The following is a 16,257-nucleotide window of genomic DNA, read 5'->3' on the forward strand; positions in this document are numbered from 1 at the left end:
ATGTTATGATACATTACGGCACTCAAATATAGGGATTTGTAGTTCATAGATTCTTTGTCACACTTTGAAACATTGAATGAACATTTGGACACAATTAATATGTTTTGTGAATTTTTCATGTATTTTATACTGTAATTATGAGCATTACAGCTCTATAAGTCCCAGGTCATGTGATCTTTTGGCTAAATAGATTTAGACCTGGTTTATTACACAGACTTTATTATTGGTTTTGGAGACTATTAATATTTTTTTAGTGAGTTTTTAATTAATTTTAATATGTAAATATTAGTATTTTAGCTCAATAGCTCCCAAGTCATGTGACCTACAGACACCAAATCTAAGCAGGATTAGAGCATCTCATAGAGTGATCAAGACACAGCACTTTTTACTCCATCTGGATACTTTGCATATTTTATATTGATATTTAACTGTAAATATTAGCATTTTGGCTCAATAGCTCCCAGGTCATGCGACCTAGAGACTCCAAATCAATAAGGATTGACAGGACTATAAAAGGTGATCAAGACACACCAGGTTTTATTACATTTGAATGCTTTATGAATTTATTATTAATTTTTTACAGTAAGTATTAGCATTTTAGCTCAATAGCTACGAAGTCATGTGACCCAAAGACTCCAAATCTATTTGGGATTATAGTATGAAACAGACTGATCAAGACACAGCACTTTTTATACCATTTGGATACTTAATGAATTTATTATTAATTTTTTACAGTAAGTATTAGCATTTTAGCTCAGTAGCTCGCAGGTCAAGTGACGTATTGACCCCAAACCGGTGCAGAATGATAGTGCTACTAAAGATGGTCAACATACGGCAATTTATATTTGATTTCTGGTCTTTATTGATTTTTAACAGTTTTTTTTACAGTAAATATTAGCTTTTTTGCTCAATAGCTCTCAGGTCATGTGACGTATTGACCCCAAACTAATGCAGAATGATAGTGCTACTAAGGATGGTCAACATACGCCAATTGATATTTGATTTCTGGTCTTTATTGATTTTTAACAGTTTTTTACAGTAAATATTAGCATTTTAGCTCAATAGCTCTCAGGTCATGTGATGTATTGACCCCAAACTAATGCAGAATGATAGTGCTACTAAAGATGGTCAACATACGCCAATTTATATTTGATTTTAGGACATAATTGATTTTTAACAGTAAATATTAGCATTTTAGCTCAATAGCTCTCAGGTCATGTGACTTATTGACCCCAAACCAGTGCAGAATGATAGTGCTGCTAAAGATGGTCAACATACGGCAATTTATATTTTATTTCTGGTCTTTATTGATTTTTAACAGTTTTTTATAGTAAATATTAGCATTTTAGCTCAATAGCTCTCAGGTCATGTGACGTATTGACCCCAAACTAATGCAGAATGATAGTGCTACTAAGGATGGTCAACATACGCCAATTGATATTTGATTTCTGGTCTTTATTGATTTTTAACAGTTTTTTTACAGTAAATATTAGCATTTTAGCTCAATAGCTCTCAGGTCATGTGACTTATTGACCCCAAACTAATGCAGAATGATAGTGCTACTAAAGATGGTCAACATACGGCAATTTATATTTGATTTTAGAACATTATTGATTTTTAACAGTTTTTTGACAGTAAATATTAGCTTTTTTGCTCAATAGCTCTCAGGTCATGTGACGTATTGACCCCAAACTAATGCAGAATCCCAATGCTACCTTACCTGGTCAGCATACGCCAAAGAAGAAGAAATAGTTTGGCTTAAAAGATTTTAAAGCAAAAAATTAAACATTTTTTAATGTAAATATCAGCATGTCTTCTCATTTCGGTCCAGATCATGTGACTTTTCGACTGAGGTTTATTTTATTATCACACTAATAGATCACTGGGATGACACACATCACTTTTTATTTGAATTCACAATTTTTAAGACAGACAGACAGACAGATAGATAAACAAGTTTTCAGCTTCTTATACTTCAAGCTATTTATTTAGTGTAAATATTAGCCGTACAATTCGATAGTTAACAGTTAAGCTGAGTCAGTTACTTAAAACATCCCTGTATAATACATCTGCGAATGCAACGCTTTATTTTTTAAACCGGAAATAGTTGATGCGCGGTCGTGCATTTACCGTAAGCTGACGATAAGAGCGCACTGAAAATGTAGGAGCGGCTGGCTTGACCACGGAGAAACGAGAGGCGGCTGGCTTGACCGCAGTTGAGAAATGCTCGGGCATTCCCAACATTTGTGAAAAGGGCCAGCACAATGAACTGATTTTCATTATTATTATTTTATTTCAAAACAGTGTACATGTGTATATTTTTGATTTTTGTTTGATATTTTTCCATGCCAAAAAACAAACAAACAAAAAAAACTCATGAACGGAAATGTGTCAAAGTATGTTTTAAAATTTTAATTAGAGCATTATTTTTATTTATTTATTATTATTATTATTATTGTTTTTTGTACGTTTTCTTTTTTTGTGATTTAAATGACAAGCCCCGCCCCATTTACCTACGTCACAGCACCGGTATGGAGGGTATTTTGATAAAGATGTTGGTTTGCTAGGCTAAAGCTAAAGCTAGCTGTAAATAATGTGCGTTTTAATGCGGACAGAAATAAGCAGTTTAGTTTACTAAAGCGACCTTCTCGAGTTAACCTACCGGCTTCTCCTGTAACCCAGTCAGCTGTCAGTCAACCGCTCAGGGCAAACCAGGAAACTCAGAGTTCGCCTCCTTCCCTGAAGTCTGCGGTCGATCACTGAGGGGTCACATGAAGGCAGATAGGATGATCACTTTAATCAAGTTTCTCACTTCTGCACCTCGGACCTGCTTCCTCTGAGAGTCCTGCAGGTCAGACGGAGCGACATGGAGCTCAGCTGCCAGGACTGGATGTCCGCTTTACCCGAGGAGCTGTGGGACGTTTCCCTTACAGACCTGGCCATACCTGGTACTTGTTTCATCTGTTCCCGTGTTAACTCCTAACGTAGCACAGAGTATTCGTGATTTAACAGCATGTTGGAGCTTAATGCACCCAATGTTCAATAATTGTACTCCACACTGATGTATTTCTGCTGTTTAATTGTGTTCATTGGAGCTGAAACTACTATTTAATTAAATCAATCAGTTAGCTTAATGGACTGGATTTTATTGAAGGGGACACACCACGGCAGCACAGGGTATCTGACAGACATCCCTCAGAAGCTTCCTCTGATTTATTGTATTACAAATGCTCTGAAATATTGTGTTTAAATATGCAAATGGGTTATATAACATACCAGTCAAAAGTTTAGTGTTTTTTATTTATTCGTAGTATTTTCTACATTGTAGTTTAATACTGAAGATGAACACTTTTTTGTTTACAACATAATTATATATATATTCTTTCATAGTTTTGATGTCTTCGGTTTTAATCTACGACTGGTAGCGTGTGTATATAGATAGATATAGATAGATCAAAAGTCCCTAATTTAAATTTAACCCCCACAGCAAAAATCTGATTTTAAGCCAGCTTAAAAATTCAAGATGTCATGTCGACATTTTAGAATCAGAGGTTGTTCAAAAGGGGGATTTTTATCATTCAGTAAATCAGAAAATATGGCAAACAGCTGGAAAAAACACATTTTCACCATGTTTTTTGGCATTAAGTGTTCCATAAATCAGGCTGGAGATGTAAAAATCTTAATAAAACTGGAAAGTTTGGTGCTCCTTAAAAAATAAACTTATTTTGAGGATATGACCATTAAATATATATATATATATATATATATATATATATATATATATGTATATAGGGTGTCCTAAGAAACTGACATCATTTGAGATGTCTGTATCACAGTGACTACAAGGTCAGGAGAAATGATACTTAATAGGATTTATTTTGGACATAAAATGGTTTATTCTACAAAGACAATACATGTCTGTTCCTGAAAACAGGGAAATAAAAACGATCACACTTTTTGAGCAAACAAATTATTAGGTGATGAAATTATGTCAAATTTTTTGGGACACTGAATAAAAAAACTGAAATCTATGGACCTCAAGAGACAAACAATAATAATATAAACAGCGAAACATGTATTTTCAGTGTTTTCTTTCCATTCGTCCAAAGAAGACGTGATGGAAGTAACATATGTACAAATCTCAGAAATCTTTATTATTCACCTGACATTCAAGGCATTTTTTTTTTTAAATTGAAGCCATCAAAATCATTACTGTCCAGCTTTTAACATGTGGACACCAGTCAGTGGTGGAAGAAAAACTAGAACAACTGCATTTACTCAAGTACTTTAAGTATAATGTTGAAATGCTTTAGTGCCCATGCCACTTTACAGCTGTACTCAACTACATTTCAGAGGGAAAAATTGTACTTTCCCCTTTATAATGACATTTATTTCACAACAACAGACTGCAGTGTTATACATAAAGCACATGATCGGCATATAAAAGCATTAAAGCCTCACACGTATTGCTGATGCAGACTTTGTTGTGCTTCCTCCCCCCCAGAAAACAGCACAAGATATGTAAGGTTGGAAATGGGGAAACTAAAAAAATGCACACTCAAAATGGGGTTAAAAGGAAACATGGGTTTTGTTTTCTCGAAGATAATGAGATTTGTCCCAGCTAGTGCCCTGAATCTACCAAAAGGACAACAACTGAAGGTTATGACCCCAAAACAGCTTATGTGGGACTCACTAGTTTTGTTAGTTGTTTGAGGAAAAAAAACTTGAGTCTCACATTCAGACACTCAAACTTTCCCCCAAAAGAGTCAGCTGAAGGTGCTGAATCTCCTGAACCCCCTCCCCACATGAGACGGGCATCAGAAATGCTCTCTTTATATAGACGCCAGTCAGGCTGATCACCAACAGCTGAGCTCCTCATCACAGGTGCAGCTGATCTACCTGATGAGCAGAGTGAGCTGTGGCCTGGTTTTGTTCAAGAAAAACTCAATAAAATGAAATCTCATACCAATCCACAGCAGCTTTTATGGCCATGTGACCACTTATACCTGGAGATTTACATTAAAATCGCTGTAATCTTGTGTGAAAAATCTGCTTTTGTTATCTTGGGGTCTCCATAAAATGGTTCCATTCTGCTGACAGATTCTGTCTTATTTTTATTCTTTCGAGTACATTTAGTGATTCTGTTTCTGTTTTTACTTAAGGAGGAATTAAAATAAAAAAAATAAAATAAAATTGGAATGGAGTATTTTTACACTGTGGTGCTATTAAGTAAAAAATTTAAGTACTTGTATCATTAATTTCTTCATTTATTCTGGTTATTAAGATCAGATCAATCTTCACCACACACAGACACACTACAGTAATTAAAATAATCAAACGTGATTAAAAAATACCATCAAACAAGACTTCAGGTACAGAGGAAGGAGTGTTTGTAGCTTTAACTGAAACCAGTTTCTTAACTTCTACCATTTTATTGTGTCTGTTCACTCAGGGAGCCATGATGCTATGAGCTACTGTCTGGACATAAACTCTCCTCTGCTCAGGTCGGAGTCAGACTTTTTCCGGGTCCTGGATGGACTTTTCTACTGTTTCACAAGGCCGATCATTTTCAAATGGGCCACCACACAGGTCTGTATGGTCTTAAAAATCAAAGATACGGCAACAACCAGACAACTCATGCTGATCATTATTATGTCAGAGTGACGTGAGCACATCTGTGGCTGACTGTTGTGGGTGTCATTGCAGTCAGACTCAGATATCAGCTGATGGTTGAACAGCATGGTCCAAAGTTTGAAGAGACAAGATGTTTTTTTTCCGCTGTAAATAGCTGCTGGCTGTAACTAGAAATGGAGTTGCTGAGTGGATAAAGTGAACCGAAAGGTCAGGCTTTTGAGACGGAAAACCAAACAATGAGAAGAAACTCTCTAAACCACTCTGCAGAGATTAGAGGAACTGCAGGGTCAGGACGGCTTTTAAGAACTTACTTCGGTTCCTCAATACTGGAAACGGCTTTCACATTTGAGTAATAGTAATAATAAAGTTCATTTATAAAGCACAAAGTTACAAAGTGCTTTAGTGTTAAAACATATTTTAAGTAATAAACAGTAGAATAGATAGATAAAAGAAAGATAAAACAGTTTAAGTTATTACAATAATTACTGTCCGTTTAGGAGGAAGGACTCTGACAGCAAAGACTTGGTCAGTTTCATTGGAAATTTAAAAATTTTGATTTTAGCACCTTTAAAAAAACAATGTGGAGGATTTAGAGGGATTTAATAGCAATATTTAATATAATGTATGTAATTATATTTTCACTGGCAGGCTGCACTGTCACCTCACAGCTAGAAGATCCCGGTTTGTTTCCCGACCTGGGATCTTTCTGCTCCTGTTTTCTCCAGCTTCCTCTCACAGTCCAAAAACATGCTGAGGTTAATTGGTGATTACTCTAAATTGTAGGTGTGAATGTGATTGTCTCTATGTGTCGTCCTGTCATAGACTGGTGTCTGTCCAGAGTGTCTCCTGCCTTCACCCTAAGTCAGCTGGGATAGACTCCAGCCCCCCCCCTGAGCCTAAAAAGCAGTGTAAAGATAATGGATGGATGTTTTTGTTGGTTAATAATTACCTGAAAGTAAGACTACAATTTTGAAACTGTTTTTTGTGCTTTCTTAAGATAGTTTTTAACTTAGTCTGACTTAATCTGCACAATGGGAGATGGAAACGCCTCTTTCAAATAAGTTCTGACCTCCTAAACATTCAGCTTACATGGCTGATCAGCTGTTGCTTCTGACGTTTTAGTGTTCAGACAGCATGAAACTTAATTAATATCAGCTGACGTGGAAGAATGATTGCAGCTGTCCTGATTGAAAACAGCGTCTAATGACTGGAGACTCAACATTTTTTCTTTCATAGATGACCAAAGTTTTCTTTGTTTCTTCTTCTTCTACTGTGCTTATTACAAACATGTCCCCCCCCCCCCCCCTTCTTTTGCAATATTTCAAGTGTTAACTTTAAAAAATGTCAGTTTTATGGAAACGCAGCTTCTAATATTCAGATTGTATCCAGCAAGAAAAAACATACCAACGATAGAGGGCTGGCTGAATAAATTAAACAAATTATTAACGCTGGCATGTTTTATATTTGTCCGCATATTAAGTCCTTAATAATGCCCCTTGTTACTCAGTTCATTTTAAAGTAAATTAAAAGACAGATAAGTTACATGCCTTTAACATTTAATTACTTTTATGAAAAATATTATGTTATTTCTTTATTAACTGGTTTCTGGCCTCCTGTCAGTCTGCAAAAGTAAACACTGGAAACAGCAAGTGCTCTGGAAAAGAGGTGAAGTGAGGGGCATTCAGGTGGTCTCAGTCTGCAGTCTTACTGTTCAATGCCACTAAATCCTACACACTTCTCCTTTAACTTGTCTGCAAAAACAATTTTGATTCCCCACAAAAAAGGCAGATTTTCTTCAAACAGCTGCTTTACAGCTAAGTGCTACGTGAACGTGAATATAAGAATCTCCTCTTAGATAGAACATGTACTTGTGTTACTCGATACATGATATATCAGCTACTGTTAAATGATACATCTGATTGTCATAATTGTCACAATTCACTGAGATTTATAGTCTTTTCCCTTCAGGATAAAAGCATCGAGGAGCAGCTGTCGATGGGGATTCGCTTCTTTGACCTCCGTGTTGCACATAAACCTCACGATTCATCCAGCGACCTGTACTTCACACATGTCATATACACACATTTAACAGTTTTGGTGAGTTTAATTTAAGCAAAGGCTTCAGTTTAAAGTGTCATATTGCTCACAGCTGATTTCCTTTCTCTACAGGAAACCCTTGTGTCTGTTGCCACCTGGCTGAAGTCTCACCCAAAGGAGATTGTTATCCTCGCTTGCAGCCATTTGGAGGGAATGGACGACGCACGCCATGAATCCTTCATTTACTCCCTGAAGAAGCTGTTCGGCTCCAAACTGTGTCCCCAGAAGGTCAGTTTTCTCTGCATATAAGTGATACATTGTTTAAAAACAGCACAGCCCCTTACAGCATGTAACCGTTCCTCCACCTCCCCAGGAATCAGTCCTGACCTTGAGGAACCTTTGGGCATCTGGTTACCAGGTCATTCTGTCCTACGACTCCCAGGTCGCAGCGAGACATCAGGAGCTGTGGCCTGCCATCCCTTACTGGTGGGCCAACAAGCCCACTGCACAAGGAGTGATCAGTTACTTGGAGTGGAACAAGCAGCAGGGACGTCCAGGTGAGTTTGACCTTGGACTGTAGAATGTGTAACGTTAACCTTCTGAACTCCAAGCGGTTTCTGGGCATTCTTTGTCACATTTTTATTCACTCTGACCTCATTTTTCACTTCAATAAAAAGTCCTGCACCTTTATGGAAACAGAGCGACCATGACGAGAAGTAGAGAGAACTCAGAAAGTCATAAATGACCACTGTTTTGATTCATTTTACAAAAACGGAGAAACCTGGAATAAAGATGTACAGCAGTTTTCCAAATTCCCACAAATGTTACCAATGCAGGAAACAATGGTGACTCTACATGTCTTATTAAAAAAAATCTGCCCTCCTCAACGTAACTGTGAAGCCTTGACTGACTCAGCTGTGACCGACAGTCACATGACAAAAATTCTGAGACTTTTTGGCTGAACTGCCGGTTGTGTTTTACACAACCGGCAGTTCAGCCGGCAGTTCAGCCAAAAAGAGCAGAGAAACAATTTAAAAATCTGGGTAAAAAAAAATATCTGTACGATGAAGAATCAGCATTTTTTCCCCCAATATCAGTAATACCTGTGGACACTTGGATAAACTGTTGTTTGGTGATTGTAGTTTTTTTCTGATTTTCTTTCTTATAATTCATGACATTACACCTGTGTAATCCTGCACAATATACATTTTTTTATTTCTGTTTCTACCCATGGTTGTGCTGTTTCCATAGAGGTGCAGGACTCTGTGTTGAGCCCACAGGAGGAAAAATGTGACAGGAGCAAAACACATACAATTTGGTTAAGTTTTCTGACAGATAAGCAGCTCAAGGACCGCTGGAAAGCTGAAACAGCGATGGTTTGTTTTCACTGTTTCAGGCTCTGATAAATGGTGTAACTTTTGTATTTTTTAAAAAGACAACATGTCTTTCAAACTTAGGTTTTGGGATTCAGAGGATTAAAGCTCATTAAGTGTATTTCCTGGCGTCTTTTCCTTTTCGTCAGAGGGATTCTTTGTCTCTGGCCTGAACCTGACAGCTGATAGGTGTTACATTGCCAAGAACCGGAAGGAATCCCTGCGGACGTTGACCTACAGCAACTGGGACAGTTTGAGTAAATGGGTGGAGGAGCAGATACCTGGATCGGACCCCAAAAGCCTCAACATCATCGCTGGAGACTTTGTTGGGCCCCTTCCGCTCTGCTCTCAAGTGATCGCACTGAACCAAAAACTGCGACGGAGGAATTCCATCCAGATAAAGAAGCAATATTAGCTGTGACTCACACACATCTTACCTCATTGGATTTTTACTTAGCTTCTCTCAATTTATATGAAATGTAATCATCGCTGATTTTTATCTGCAGTTTCTGTATTTCTTACATTCAGTATATTTTTTTATCTAAATCTATTATGTGCCATCAGTGTATGTTTACAAGAAAATACCTTAAACTGTTACAAATGTGTATCTTCAGGTATTTTAATATACTGTACAGCAATAACATATCATCTTATGGTACAGTTTGCAGTCCTTAACTGCTCCCGCAGCTGCTATTATCTGCCTTCGAACAGTTTCCTGTAGCGTCCGTGAGCGGCGGCGCTGATGATGACTCTGACAACAGCCGATCCTTCGTCTGCGTTCACCTGCACGTCCTGAACGGTTGCTTCTTTGTACAGCCAGCTGTGGATGAGAATGCACGCTTACCACAGATGCTTTGCTATTCTAAACGGTAATAATCATGATACGCTGACAGGAACAGATCAGCGCTCTCACCTGAGCTGAGGAGTGCTGAGGTTAACTGTGAGGTCTAAAATTTGTTTCCCTGTAGACTTTAAAATCTGCTCTTCCACTGCTCGCTGCAGCTCATCCAGGCCTCGCTCCTCCAGGGCAGAGATGGGCAGAGCGCCGGGCTCTGCAGGCTGATAGCTGATAGACACAAAGAAAAACAGATCAATAAAACGCTGCCACTCATAATAACAGAAATGACTGTGGGCTCTCTGGAGGCGATTTGTGTCTGTCTTTCCAACTTGTCATGCTGTGACTAAATGTTGCTCTGCATTGAGACATTCTACCATTAAATGTGCATTTTAGCTCTTTTATGTATGTCAACAGATGGTTTCATTTAAAAAAAAATGTTTCCCCCCCCCCCCGAGGATAAACTTGATCTTCTCTGTAATAAATTGAACTTAAACAGAATAATATGTGTACCTGCGACAGGAGTTTTGCTCTTGCATACCTGTCGATGAGATCGGTTTTATTGTGGACTTCTATCATGGAGCTCATCAGCCTGTCGGGGATTTGCAGGTTCTGCAGGACATTCAGTACGTTGGCCTTCTGATTAACCGTCTCTGGATGACTGATGTCTCTGACGTGAACCAGCAGATCCTGGAAGGAAGATGAGCACTAAGTCAGCAACTCTACTCCTAAAGTCACTGTAAAAAATGAGCTGAACGTCCCACATTTCATCAGTAGATATCTCTACGCTTTCTATATACCAGTCAGCCACAGCATTAAAACCACGGACTGACTGAATAACATTGATCATCTCGTCACAATACGATGTTCTGCAGGGAAACCTTGGATCCTAGCATTTACTTGGATGGAACTTTGACATGTATCATCATCAAACGTTGCAGACTGTCTGCTCATAGCAACAGCAGCCAAACAAAAATCACTCCATCAAGAGCCCAAGGCATTAATCTAACCTCCAAACTCCACAGATCCTAACCTGATTGAGTATTCTCACAATGCCATAGAAAAAGCCTGATCCACAGAGGCCCCACAACCCACTGGACCTAAAGGATCCGCTGTCCAGAGCAGAGACCACAGGTGTCAGGTGGTTTTATTGCTGTAGCCAATCAGTATAAATGAGACAACTGCTCTTTATGGGATTCCGTTATCCTGATTTCTCTATTTTGTGCACGACATCTACTGCATTATGCACATTTACAGGTGTATCATCCAATATGTTTGCATGTATGAATGTAAAAAAACACATTGTTTTAGCTCTTGGCTCTTTGAAGCTTCCTTCCCTGAAAAGCAGTCTGCTCTGTTTGGTCTATAATATCGGAATAATTGGTTTAATATTGGTTACACATTGTAGCTTCAGATCTATGAGTACAGTCAAAGCGGTATAGCTCTAGTAGAAGCAGTTTTAGCAAGGAAATAATCTTGGAATAAGAGAACGCTGCTCATTCTTGGCTTAGCGGCCAAACTCGTTGCTAGACATCATATAAATGTTTTCCATGGTGCCACAGGTAATTAATGGAAGAAAGGTCTCGACTTCAAATGAGGCGTTCCAGGCAGGTAAGGAACACGGAAAGAGAATAACTCCATTGGGCGTGGGCTTTGTAAGTTTGCAAATAAGCAGCTATATAACACACTGATAGAAAGGGGAAAACCCAAAAAGACTAATAAGGGCTGTTAAAGAACAGAGGAAGTTGTGTGCTCTTCAGACTGTAAACCACATGGATGCAAATGTGAGGTAAAATTTGAGCATGTACAGAGTGCTTAATGTCCTCCAGGGTGGCAGAGAAGGACTCGATGAGCTGGTGGGGCAGCTGGGATAAGAAACCGATGGTGTCCACGTACAGGACAGTCATGCGACTGGGCAGCTGGCCGGCGTGAACGGTGACATCCAGGGTTGCAAAGAGCTGGTTCCTGGGCTGAAGGCCGCTGTCACCAGTCAGAGCTTTGATCAGAGTTGTTTTTCCTACACAGATGAAGGGAAAAAATGAACACTCAACACTGCATTATCATAAAACACTGAATCTAATGGGGCGTGTCTCTCACCACAGTTGGTGTATCCTAAGACAGACACAACTGGGAACTCCTTGCGTTTACGCTGAGATCGCAGCAGGTGCCTCTTTTTACGAAGCTTTTCCAGCGCTGAGCGAATCTTCATCTCTCGCTCCTTTAACAGTCTCTGCTGGACCTCGTACAGAGTCTCACCTGTAAAGGCCATTCAGCAAGAGGAACGTTGACCATAACAGGCTCAAAAAACACAATTAGATTAGTATCCGCAGTGGATCAGATCATTTTTATTGTCCATGAATCTGTTAAATCTCAAAAAATTGTGAAATATGGTGTCAAACAGTGTTCCTCAAAGCCCAACATTACAGCCTCAAGTGTCTTGTTTAGTCTACAGCTTAAAGATGTTCAGTTTACTGTCTGAAATGGGGATACAGGAGTAAATTTTCATTTTAGACTAACTGATTAATCAATGAATTGTTGCTACTTAGTATCTATTGTGAATGTTCTGTTACCTGAGCCGCCGATGTATCTCGACCCTCCACCCTGCTGGTCCAAGTTTGCCATTTCATTTTTTAGACGAGATCTGCCATTGAAGTGAGGTAAAATTCAAACAATTAGGCATCATGAAATCAGACTGAAACAATCTTAATTGCTCAAAGCTTTTTAAAAATAAATGTTTTGTCTTTTCGGGATCAACGTAAGGTGTAAACGTCTTCATGTATGTCAAGGAAACACCAGATGTCAATTCAAAACATAACAGAATGTATGTGAATGCAATTATAAATTATGCTTTCTACTATCGATTCAGGGTTGGTTGCACTCATAATTCACATTTTATAGATTAAAAGACCAAGTGCTGAAGAGAGCCGACACTCTCCTGTCAGAGGTATTGTTTCATCTATAAGTCTACAAGCGTGAAAAAAGTGCAAAAATATTTAAATGACGGAAAATTTCATTCAGTTACTTACCTTAACAAGGGGATCTCTGCCAGCGAGATCTGTAATTTGGCCTCTTTGGTTCTAGCGTTGCAGCGGAAAATGTGAAGAACAACCGAGTATCTGTCAAAGACTTTCACCCCCCAGGTTTCCTCAAACTCCCTCTGAACAGATTTTTGAAAAACAAATGTCAGCACATGAAATCTCTGACAAACCACAGCCAGAAAGTAACCCTTAGAAAAGCTCACCTCAGACAAAGGGGACAGACGCTCAACATTCACAAACACAGCAGTGATTCCTGCTGTTTGCCTGATTTTCTCTGAAAGGGAAAACGCACATGATTAAAGTTTGTGTATAATCACAGACATTCAGGTTATTTTAATCATAAGTGCTTCAGTAGAAACCAACTCTAATCCAAGTAGTTTTCTCTGTTCTAAATGAGTAGTGGTGAATTGCACATATGCTTGTTAGAAATTTGTTTTGACACCATGGCTACAAGATGAGAGGTGAATCAAACTGTAACAATAAATGACACTTCATATACACTATAACTTGTGTTACAGACCATAAGTCCCTTAAAAGTTTACCTAAAATGCATTTTTTTTAAATTTTGTCTCATAAATTACACAAAAACAGACAACATATTCACGCTACTGGTTCCTATTACTCTACATCATTGTCTGTAACTTGTGCAGTTTTTCCTATTTAAAATATGATGCTAAAAATTGGTTATAGAAAAAAAACTACTCAACAAAAAGAATTGTGGATTTAGATTGTGACTCCTGGAGTGAATATAAAACTGATTCAGTTGCAGTTTTAACAAATCTCAAATGTATTTTTTAGCCCTGAACATTTTAAGTTCTATCTTCTGTCCATACGAAGTTATAAAAGAGCCAAAATGCAAAATTTCAACCCACCTCTGTGTACTTTAAGGGGCTTGGACTTTGACAATATTTTGGGTATGATTGTAAGAGTTTGCATGGCTTCGTTAAATATACTAAAGCTATTGTAAAATAAAGGCTATTTCCGAGGGGATCAGGTGGGAAGCACTAGTTTTAGTGAATCACCCAACGTCCCTCCACAGGCAGTTTCATAGTCAGTCAAACCTTAAATCATTTGAGTTTTGGATTGTTAATGGATCATGAGTCATTAGACTTAGGGGTGTCAATAAACGCCCGGGATTCCCCATTAGTCCCCATTTGAGGAAACCTCTTAGATGAGAGGAAGAATGTCTTGAAGAGACAAAAATGAGTTCAGTTGCCTCCTGCTCTTAGGAACAGATGATTATTATGAACTGATAAAATGTACAGACCCACAGGTGAACACTGGGATCACACAGTACCTGTGAGAGACTGGAAGTTGCCTTTCCCAAATATCCTCTTCTTCTCTGGGGTCTTGGTGGAGAGGATGATCTTGTCCACCACTGTCCAGTTGTCTAAGGTGTTCACGAGCCCCACAGCCTCAGCCACCATCAGCTCAGCTGCACATGCAACAGGTATAAATCTGAAAAGAAACCCTCTGACCCCCCCCATCATTTTCATTTAAGCATGTTTGTCTTGTTACCGGTGGTGAGATGTTGCTTCCTCCTTCCCCACTTCACATCAGGGTGGACAATGAACACTCCCTGCTGTCCGTCTCCGACGCCTGCAGGAATCTGCTGCTGGAACAGCTCCTCCACCTCTCTGTCCTCCAGGAAGTCTTCTTCCTCGTCATCCTCTTCTGAATATCCAGTGTGATGATTACTGAAGTCATCTGTGCTTTTCAGTGTGCAGGCAGAGAGCCCAAACGTCCTGGACTGCAAGGTGAACACCCCTCTGTTGAAGTGTTGTTGGACAGTGTTGACTGCAGCTGCATGGTGATGGGTGTGGAGCAGTCTGCAGGATGCTGCTGCTCTCTGACAGCTGGATGTCCAGGGTCGCTGCAGGAGAGGCAGCCATGAATGAATCCTCTGCAGTGCTGTCATGTTGCCTCAGGGAGCTCTCTGAATAGTGTCATCTGCACTGCAATAAAGTCCAACAATCACTTTCAATCATAACACTAAAGCCACCAGTGACGGAGCACACATCAGCGCCGTTAACGTCCTTCTGGCTCTCAAACGGCTAACAAGCTAACCGGAAAGCTCACACTGCCACCTACTGCGAGTGCTTCTGTTTCGCTGTTTAAATGGTTTTTCCACGCAATAAATAAACTAAAAGATAAGCTCTCCTTGGGAAAAACACAGCAGCCTGTTTTAGCGCTTGCACATGCGCTGTGGTGTTTTGGAGTTGGACGGAATTGTCACTTGCATCCTGGTGTTTTGTCTTGCAGGAAACGTTTCTTTACAGATTTTTCACTAAACTGCAATTAAGCCAAATAATGTTAAATGAATGCACAATAGCGCCGACTAGGATTTATATTTGGCGATTAAAAACAAGTACAGTGGATTTTGGATCACAGACCGTTAGGAAGTCGCTTCCTGGAAGGCAAAACTCAGGGAAGCGATGGTTTTAGTAGCTTTCGGTATCGCTTCCTGTTATGTCATTTCCTTTGTAAGCTTGGTTTTTTAAAATTTTTGATCAATTAGAAAGTCTTACTTTAAAAAACTGCAAAACAGAGTTAAATATCATACTTAACATAGTCATGAAACAAAAATACAAGTTTACAGATGTATTAAAAAGGGGCATCACTATGGTAACACGATTGACTCCGCCCCTAGTGGACCTAACTTAGCTTTTTTATTACTTTAGCCAGTTATGTCTTATCTAAAGTTGTTCATTGTAACTTTATTTCTGATTATCTACACGTTTCGTCTCATCTGCTGGCTTAGACGGACAAATATTAACAGCCAGTTGCAACTAGAGCTTTCTAGCAGCACAAAAATGAGTCTGAATATTACATTGCTTCAAAAAATGATCAGTATGGTTATTATGACTCATAAAATAGACGTTTTTTCTGTTTTCAAGAACGTGACTGCTAAAAACATTATATATTAAATAATTGCAGAACAGGAAGTGGGAAAATGTGGCAATAACAATTAAATGAATGAAGTCTAAAAATCACAAAGTAAACAACAACGACGACGACGAAAAAAGGAGTTGAAATGGAATTAGTTTAAATACAACAAAAACTCCAAACATTACTACAACAAAAACAATGACTGTCTTTCAAATTCTTCAGACTCAGGGAGATTTATAAAATGCATAAGATATTTATCCCCATGAAAATATAGCCAAAACACTATTTTAACACGGATTGTTGTTTCTTTGTTTGTTTGTTTGTTTTTTCTGTTTTTTTCCCAATCATTATTAAACATCTAATGAAAAATGAAAAAAATACATAAAATAGAATTAGGTATGTCTTCTGTGGAAAAAAAATTATCTAACAATTTGAGCAATATCAGATCTAT

General features: G+C 38.6%; 2 protein-coding genes across 3 annotated transcripts; one reads left to right on the forward strand and one right to left on the reverse strand.

Moving 5' to 3' along the window:
* The first annotated feature begins 2,522 nt into the window (after window positions 1–2,522).
* On the forward strand, window positions 2,523–10,281 carry si:dkey-66a8.7 (PI-PLC X domain-containing protein 1). Of its 2 annotated transcripts, XM_022218998.2 has the most exons (6): window positions 2,523–2,948; window positions 5,453–5,589; window positions 7,603–7,731; window positions 7,804–7,959; window positions 8,045–8,228; window positions 9,194–10,281. In XM_022218998.2, the coding sequence occupies exons 1-6, from the start codon at window positions 2,867–2,869 to the stop codon at window positions 9,457–9,459; spliced, it is 954 nt and encodes a 317-aa protein (XP_022074690.1). In that variant the 5' UTR covers window positions 2,523–2,866; the 3' UTR covers window positions 9,460–10,281. The 2 variants fall into 2 exon arrangements, with proteins under 2 accessions (XP_022074690.1, XP_051803445.1); XM_051947485.1 differs by lacking the exon at window positions 7,603–7,731.
* gtpbp6 (GTP binding protein 6 (putative)) lies at window positions 9,650–15,144 on the reverse strand. Its single transcript, XM_022218997.2, has 10 exons — window positions 14,436–15,144; window positions 14,215–14,352; window positions 13,121–13,191; window positions 12,906–13,036; window positions 12,450–12,520; window positions 11,977–12,135; window positions 11,688–11,896; window positions 10,421–10,569; window positions 9,958–10,110; window positions 9,650–9,864 (listed from the first exon to the last, which is right to left on the reverse strand). The coding sequence occupies exons 1-10, from the start codon at window positions 14,833–14,835 to the stop codon at window positions 9,738–9,740; spliced, it is 1,608 nt and encodes a 535-aa protein (XP_022074689.1). The 5' UTR covers window positions 14,836–15,144; the 3' UTR covers window positions 9,650–9,737.
* Between the last annotated feature and the right edge of the window lie 1,113 nt (window positions 15,145–16,257).

Source organism: Acanthochromis polyacanthus, chromosome 4 (genome assembly GCF_021347895.1).
Source record: "Acanthochromis polyacanthus isolate Apoly-LR-REF ecotype Palm Island chromosome 4, KAUST_Apoly_ChrSc, whole genome shotgun sequence".
NCBI classification, from domain to species: domain Eukaryota; kingdom Metazoa; phylum Chordata; class Actinopteri; family Pomacentridae; genus Acanthochromis; species Acanthochromis polyacanthus.